This window comes from Trichosurus vulpecula, chromosome 8, assembly GCF_011100635.1.
Source record: "Trichosurus vulpecula isolate mTriVul1 chromosome 8, mTriVul1.pri, whole genome shotgun sequence".
Lineage (NCBI taxonomy): Eukaryota > Metazoa > Chordata > Mammalia > Diprotodontia > Phalangeridae > Trichosurus > Trichosurus vulpecula.
In genome coordinates this window covers 51355825-51363776 of record NC_050580.1, presented here as the reverse complement: position 1 = coordinate 51363776, position 7952 = coordinate 51355825, and the positions used below count along the sequence as shown (strand labels likewise).

General features: G+C 43.6%; 1 protein-coding gene across 1 annotated transcript; it reads right to left on the bottom strand.

Annotated features, from left to right (window-relative positions):
• Positions 1-689: 689 nt before the first annotated feature.
• CPLX3 (complexin 3) lies at positions 690-7679 on the bottom strand. Its single transcript, XM_036734499.1, has 3 exons — positions 7516-7679; positions 2572-2659; positions 690-914 (listed from the first exon to the last, which is right to left on the bottom strand). Exons 1-3 carry the CDS (start codon positions 7677-7679, stop codon positions 690-692), a joined length of 477 nt encoding a protein of 158 aa, XP_036590394.1.
• Positions 7680-7952: the final 273 nt, after the last annotated feature.

The following is a 7952-nucleotide window of genomic DNA, read 5'->3' as shown; positions in this document are numbered from 1 at the left end:
GCTCCATGCCCCAAGGTAGGAGTCTGCATGTCAATGTTTGTATTACTGATGTGTACAATGGCCTCTGAGTACTGAGGTCTGTGTGTCAACATGAAAATCTATGTCTTGGCCTATGTGTATTAGTGGGTGTGTGTATTTGTTTTGCGTTTGTGATTGTGTATTTAGGTGTGTGTCTATACAGGTCAATGGAGCTCTAGGTTTGCTTGTGTGTGTGTGTGTGTGTGTGTGTGTGTGTGTGTGTGTGTGTGTTTGAAGGTTGGGTTGGGTGAACTGCCAGGTATAGAGATCTAACTTCCTGTTCTCACTCATCCTTAAATGTCAGCCCCACACTTGGCTGGGGGAGAGGGGCTTTGCTGCCAGAGTAGCCCCATTATACCCATCCCCTACATAAGGGACCAGAGCTAAGAATGTCAGGGGTGGGGGTGGGTGGGGAGCAGAAGGCAGGCTCTTTGCTAGGATAGAGGCCGACCCTGGAGAAATAAGGACTCAGAGGCAGAATGTGGGTCACCAGGAGGGGAGCCCTCCCTGGGCCCCAGGGGGAGTGACACTGCTCTACAGCTAGCCTCCCTGCCAGCTGTGTCTCCCAACATCCAGCCATCCCTGCCCTACCCACCCCATCCCTGCGTGTCACACTGAGGCAGGGCTGGGGCAGACTGACAGCCTTGGGGAGCTGAGCAGGGAGATGGGGGTCACATGATGTGGCACTTTTCAGCTGACTGCTTTAATTCTCCCAGAGTAGCCTGTGCCTTGTCCTTGATGGAGCTGAGGTCCAGGTTGGGGATGCTGGCCAGCTGCCCAATGACTGAAGCCTTCTCTTCCTCCTCCTCATTGTCTTCTTCAATCATCTTGGCCAGCTCCTTGGGCAGCTCCACATCACCCCCAGCCATCTGGATCTGGTTGTCATCTGTCTCGTTCTATTGGGAAGAGATGAGTGAGAAAGGAGAAGGGGTTGGTGATGGGAGCAGAAACACAAGAGGGCAGACAATAGAACTCTGGGTCCGGGGATATTCTCCTGGACTTGCCCCAGACCTGAGAATAATACTGCATGAAAGATGGATATGAATTCTACCCTTCATTCCAAGCTCTCCTCAAGTCCCCCCTCTAAGGCTTTGCTCACCATTCCAGCCCACAGTGACCTCTCCCACCTCTGACTGCCTAAGAATAATAGCCAGCATTTAAAATAGGGCTTTAAGGTTCATGAAGCACTTTGCCGATATCCCATATGATTCTCACAACACTAGGAAGTAGGTGATTTCCTTATTTCCCACTTTATAGATTAGGAAACTGAGGAAGACGAGAAGTTAAGTGACTTGCCCAGGGTCACACAGCTAGTAAGTGTCTGAGGTAGGATTTAAACTCAGGTCTTCCTGACTCCATGTCCAGCAATCCACTTTACTCCCTAACTGCCTACACAATAGCTGCCTGTGGTATAATAAAGTGTACCACACATTTGGCCCTGATCCTGCCTTGCAAAATCATATTGCTAACTTAATGACCATCTTCCCCAACTTTGAATCTTATGTCCCAAATTATACAATAATTCCTTGAGGGCAGGGACGATGTCAGCCAATCCTATCTCCTCTATAGGGTCACTGAAGAACTGGGCACATAGCAGCTGCTAAGTTAATATTTTGCTAATTTATCCTACTTCAGTTTTCCTTTCTAGATAATGGGTATGTCATGATGACATGCTTTTAGTACCTTATGCCTCAATTCTTGTTCCTAGTACTGGGGCCAGGACAGATAAGATGCAGATTCATTGAAAACTATATACTGAGCTCTTAATGGACTCCTAATATGTTGACATGACCACTGGAACACTTTGTGAGGCTTGAATATGATCTCAAAACACTTTATTTCCCTTTTCATGCTGAGGCTGGAAGACCCTAAGGACTAAGAATACTCGGTTTGGGAAGCAGCAATGAGGTGTGTCCCTGGGAGTGGAGAGGATTGGAGTTGGGGTCAAGATACCTGGGTTTGAGTCTCTGCCTTGCTATTTAAAGCCATGTAACCTTGGACAAATCATTTTCCCTGGCTGAGCCTTTGTTTCATTTGTAAAATGATGGGGCTAGATTGGATGATACTTAAGGTCCTTTCCACACTAATATTCTGTAAGATTCTGCGAAGGGCAGGTCTCTTCCCAGGAGGAAGGGAGCAGAAGGGGACTGAGCTCCCAGAGAATTGGCCCTAGGGCCTGGCTAGTTTATTTTGGGAGATGGGATGGTGTGGGTAATTGAATGGGCTAAGGAGGGGAACAATCTCTGTCCATCAGAGGTTTTATTCTTCCTGTAATCCTTCACTCATTCAACAAATGTTAATGGCCTCCTGTGTGCCCAGCCCTGTAAGGAGGAGATAGGAAAGGGAAGATGAGTCCTTCATAACCCTAAGAACTCAATGTTCTCAACTTGATCTTTGCAAATTTGGGAACCAGAGAGTGGTCCTGAGGACCTCATTCCAAGAAGTGCTCTGGCCAGCCTGGCCCATTGCCCCAGACCCTATTCAGGGAGGAAGGTTCAGCATCAAGGGGAAAGGGCAAGGAGAAGTGTGGGAGCTAGGAGGTGGACAGCTCACCTTGGGCAGTCGGTACTTGTCTCTGAAGTGGCTGCGAAGCGTGGCCCTTTCTGCTTTCCTTTGTGTGAACTGTGCATCTCGTTCCATCCTGTAGATCAGAGGACCAGGAGTCAGACTGGGTGGGGCCAAGAGGTCAGCCTTGTGTGAAGGGCTGAAGTACTGGGCATTCTCAGAGGGGAAGGAACCCAGGGTTACTATGAAGGGCCATGAATCTCTCATCCTCTACTATAGAGGTTCTTAATCTGGGGTTTGTGAACATTTTAAAACATTGATAATTATATTTCAATATTATTGGTTAACAGCAGTCAAATTACAACTTACAGATTGTAGAAAAATTACAATTCTTAGAATTCTTTAGTCTTGTTTTAGCCATGAGGCCTGGGCCAGTCTGAAGGCCATTTTATATTTTTCTTTATCTTCATTATTTGATGATGCCAAAGAATTTTTCTTCATGTGGACCACCTATTGATAATGAGCCTCTCCATAGTTAGCAAGGGCAGATAGATGGTGCCATAGTACATAGATCTTTGTGAGTTCAAATCTAGCCTCAGATACTTACTATCCATGTGATCCTGGGGCAAGTCACTTAACCTAAGATCTATGAATTAATTTTTTTGAGGACTATCTCAATGTAATTTGTTTCCTTTATAATCTTGTGTGTATTTAAAAATATTATGAAATGTATTTATGTATTTAAAAACATTATGAAAAGAAGTTCATAGCCTTCATAAGATTGCAAAGGGGGTCCATGACATGATGAAGAAGGCTTATCCTAATGTAAGATATTGCTCCAAAAAGCAGCAAGTTGATAAGCTGTTGGAGAAACTGAAAGATACCCATGTTGACATGAAGAAGCTAGAGTTTAAATGGAAGGATTGCTCAGAGGTTCTCCTCAGAGTGGCAAATGAAAGTGTTGTTGAGGTTGGTTGCATTGTGCACCAAAAGGCAGAAGAAACCCCATTTGGATCATCTCTCTTTGCTGTGCACATGAAGAAAATGAGAAGAAAGCAATACCACCATGGAGATGATTGTAGTTCATGCACCGAGATTTGTTTCATGATGATGAAAAGGAGAGAAATTCATGAGATTACCCAAACTAAACATATAACTTGATGTTTCATGACTTCGATGGGAAAAAGGGAGAAAAAGAGGATGACAAAAATGTGTTGGAAAATGTTTTGAGATTAAGAAATGGAAGAGATCAAAGGCCTAGAGGAATAGATTATTCAGAAGTCTTGCACCAGGATCATTATTTCTTCAAAAAGCTTCTCAGAAGGTTCTGGGCATAACAGACACCAAAGAACACTACACAAATGAAACAGAATGCTATCTTAATGGATCAAAAAGTACTGATTTCTGATGTGAGTAGGATTTCAGAATCAACTCTCTGTGTGCTGTCAAATCAGCTGAACCAGAAAAGGTAAAAATCAATACTAAATTAGAAGAAAAGCTAAAAATAAGACACTACAGACACACACATATAATATATAATAGCTCCAACTAGACCTAGTTAAACAAGTTGTTGACTGAAAATTGGGAAATAAATACAAAATAGAGGCATTGGCTGATTATCATAATTTCTTAGAGAAGTTTAACCAAATGTAACTTCAGTAGTGTGAAAGGACAAAAGAAACTAGAAACTGAACCAACCAGAAAATATTTCTCCTCCTTCAAGTAGAGAAACATAGTAACCAAGGGCAACATAAGTTTGGAATACAAGCTTATTTGTAAAACATCACAAAAAAGAGAAGGGTAAGAGTGAAGAACACCTCTTCACAAAACAGCAAAAAATAGTAGAGAAGACAAATTTGCAGAAAACTCAATGTGAGACTCGACTATGCTAGATCATCCTGAGGGTATTTATAGATGAAGCTAGACAACAAATAGGTATAAAATGGACCAGACCTCTTGCTGTTTCTATAGTGATATATTCTCATTATTAATGACATCATATTTGAACTCCCCACATTCTGTGTGCTAAGTGAGGAAGTGGAAATGGCATTAGATGATGAAGTTGGGAAGAGCATCTAGACCTGAAAAAATGTATACAAAAGAAATCTTTGCTGGAGGAGACACAGTTTTAAAGACACTTGGGAAGTTTTTCAAGATGTCTTCAACAAGGAAAGATTCAAAAAGAAAGGAGAAAATCACTGATGGCAGTATTATTCCTCTAAAAGGTGACTGTCTCCTTCCTCATTCTTATGAATTCTTTATGAGAAAGGTCTATACATATAAGAGTATGTTTAATGAAAATATGATAAAAAGAAGTTTCAGACTTTCACAGAGAATTTTCAAATGCAGACTACATTTTCACAATCACTCAATTGACTAAGCAAGGTAAAGAATACTGGAACCCATTGTATTTGTTTTTTTTATTACCAGGAAAAGCATTTGACTTTACAAAACAAGATGTGGTTTTAAAGATTCTCCTTCAATGATGTGTCTCCCGTGTATACATTAAGGTCATTTAAGAGTCCTTGATGGATACAGCTATAGAAATAACTTTATCTGGAGATTTTCTGATTATCAATAATAAGTGAAGAATATGTTAGAGAGACAGGTATTTGCCAAATGTGTTTGCCACTGTCATGGAGGATGCTGTGTGCAGAACGGATGGAAAAGGAATTCCCTATAGATGATGAGATCTCCAGATGCTCATGTTTATGGATGACATGCTAATTGCATTGAGCCTCTGAAGACAACATTTTTAATGAGATCCACAGCCATTCAAAAGAGATCAACCTAGCAATTCACACAGGAAAAATGAAATGGATGAAGAATGCATGTTGCCCAGATAATGACATGCAACTAGTGAGTCCACTGAGTTAGTCTCTTTGTCTGTCATCTATGTATCTATGTATCAATGTATCTATCTGTCTGTCTGTCTATCTATTTATCAGTTTTGGAGAGGGACTGCAGGTGGAAAATGAGCTGACTTCGGTATGAATTTTGGAAATTACACAGTACTTTCAGTGGTCCCAAACTGCTTCCCTCCAACAAAACTCACCTATTTTTTTCTAACACCAATCAGTATTCTCTCTGTGATGTCATATAGTTATGGGTAGTGGAACATCATGATCTCTGAAGAATCAAAATTGCAGGGGAACCAAAGGGCAATGGAAAGACACATGATGGGTATAAGTACATTCTAGCATATTGCCAATAACTTGCATGCAAGCAACATGGTAGGGTGAAAAAAAAACCACTTGGCTTTAGAGTCAGAAGAGCTACATTCAAATCCTGGCTGTGCCACTTTCTAAATGTGTGGTCCTAGGCAAGTCATCTCATTTCTACAGGCCTTTGCTTCCTCTTCTGTAAAATGAGCAGGTTGGATTACATGAATTCCAAATTCCCTTCCAGCTCTCAATCTATAACTCTGTGATTCTATAAGTGGCCTAAAAGATATTGACAAGGATGCATGTGATCAGAAAAGGAGGGTGGCCACTCACATATAAAAAGTGAGGGATAGCAGATGGGCATTTGAGTGATACACAAGCATCCACAAAACATGAAGAGATTTAGAGGAAGGCTCCAGCATATTGGGGAGAGCCTCTGTGGAGGGTGTTTGAAAAGACATGAATAAGAACAGCACAGGATGAGAAGGCTTGGATAGCTCCGGATCTGTACCAGTGCAGTATGTGCCCACACAGATGACATCATAGATCTATAGAAATATGAACGCATCACCACTGGGTAGCACACCACACCTCACATAACAGGTGCTTAATAAATGTTTGTTGAATTCCATTGTGATGGCAGATGGATGTAGAAGAAAAAGTACAGAATTCGGAGTCAGAGAAGCTGGGTTATATCCTGGTAAGTAATAGCTTCCTCCTTCTCTGACTTTGGGGAAATCACTTCCTGCCTCTAAGCCTCAGTTTCCACATTTTTTAAATGAAAGAATTAGATCAGAGGGGTCTCTTGAGGCCCTTCCAATCCCAAATCTTGTGGTCCTATGGATAGGTGGCCAGTAGGCTGATTTACTACAGGAGACAGGAATGTTTTCTGGGGCAAGGCAGAGTCAGTGGGAAGAGCTGACTTATAGCTCATAATTCTGTTATCTCTAACCTTCTTCCTCTGGATGTCTCTCTCAGCTTCTTTATGATCATCATTACCCTTTTTAGGGGAAGAGGGTGGTGTGTGTGTGTGTGTGTGTGTGTGTGTGTGTGTGTGTGTGTGTGTGTATGGAGTGGAGCAGCAAGGGGGATGCTGCTTCCCCAGAAGCTTTTTGCCTCTCACTCCCCACCTCAATAGAACCCCATACCACCTTTTCCCTATAAGTCTCCATATGGACCCCCATGGGGTCCTTTAGAGCACAGTTGGAAACAAGACCGTGTCTGTGTGACTCAGTCTTGTCTCTGTTCTGGTCCTTTTCATACCCTTTTGTTTTAGCCTTTCCATTTCTGCTGGTCTTTGTCTCTATTTATATGTCTGTGTAGATCTCTTATCAACCTATCTCTCTTCCAGACTCCCTTGTCCCTAATGCTCACCCATCAGGTCCTGAGATCCTGCTGGGACACCCAACCCATTGGGGGCAAGAATCGGATTAAGCGATTATGTGTTTCATCAGAAATACACATTAGGGACCTCCTGATTCTCCCTCCCCTAACATCCTTCTCTGACTCCAGAGTTTTCCTGGCTGCTTCCTCACTCACTAATTCTCAACAGCCCAGATTCTCCAGCTCTTCCAAGAGGGGCTGAGGTTGGGGACAGGCTGGAACTGACTTCTGGAGTCTTGGGATAATTTTCGTGCAGGAATTCCTCGGTCCTCTCTCTGGAATTTGGTTCTGCCCCAGGGAATGGGGAAGAGGAACAGATTCTTCCAATGGTGGTTGGGGTGGAGGGCTGCCCAGGAAAGTAGACAAGCCAGGAGTCCCTAGGGAGGGGGAAATGCTATGAACACACAGGAGGGATTAAAAACCAGAAGGAGATTCCCCTACTCACTTCTCCTCTACCAGTTGCTTCTGATATTCCTCATACTCCTCCCGAGTCATGCCTTGGGCTTCAGCCGCCGATTTGTCCCCTTCACCCTTCTCCTCGCCGCCCCCCAGGCCCCCAGCGAGGTTCTTCAGCTGGCCTCCCACCATGGTTTTCACCATGAACGCCATATCTCCCCTAACCAGGAGGGGGTGACGGCAGGGGATCTTTAAGGAGAAAGGACTCCGGAGAAAGGGGAGATCCGTTCAACCCTCCAGCCCTTAGAGCGACTTTCTCTTGTTCTTGCTTATCAGGCTCTAGAGAGTTTCAGCACTGCGTTTCCTGTGGACAGCTCCCACCCCCGGCTAGACCCGACCCCAAAAGCTGGAGTTGGGCACAGGCTGCCACTGAGTTTGGCCAGCAGTGTCTGATTCAGCCCCTCCCTTCAGTCCTCAAACCTATCT

Bases quoted from the DNA above. Each gene is read 5' to 3' on its own strand.
- CPLX3 (XM_036734499.1), bottom strand. From the start codon at position 7,679: ATGGCGTTCATGGTGAAAACCATGGTGGGAGGCCAGCTGAAGAACCTC. The intron at 2,660-7,515 runs GTGAGTAGGGGA...TCTGATCTACAG, and splicing joins AAGCAACTGGTAGAGGAGAA to GATGGAACGAGATGCACAGT. The intron at 915-2,571 runs GTGAGCTGTCCA...TCTTCCCAATAG, and splicing joins ACAAGTACCGACTGCCCAAG to AACGAGACAGATGACAACCA.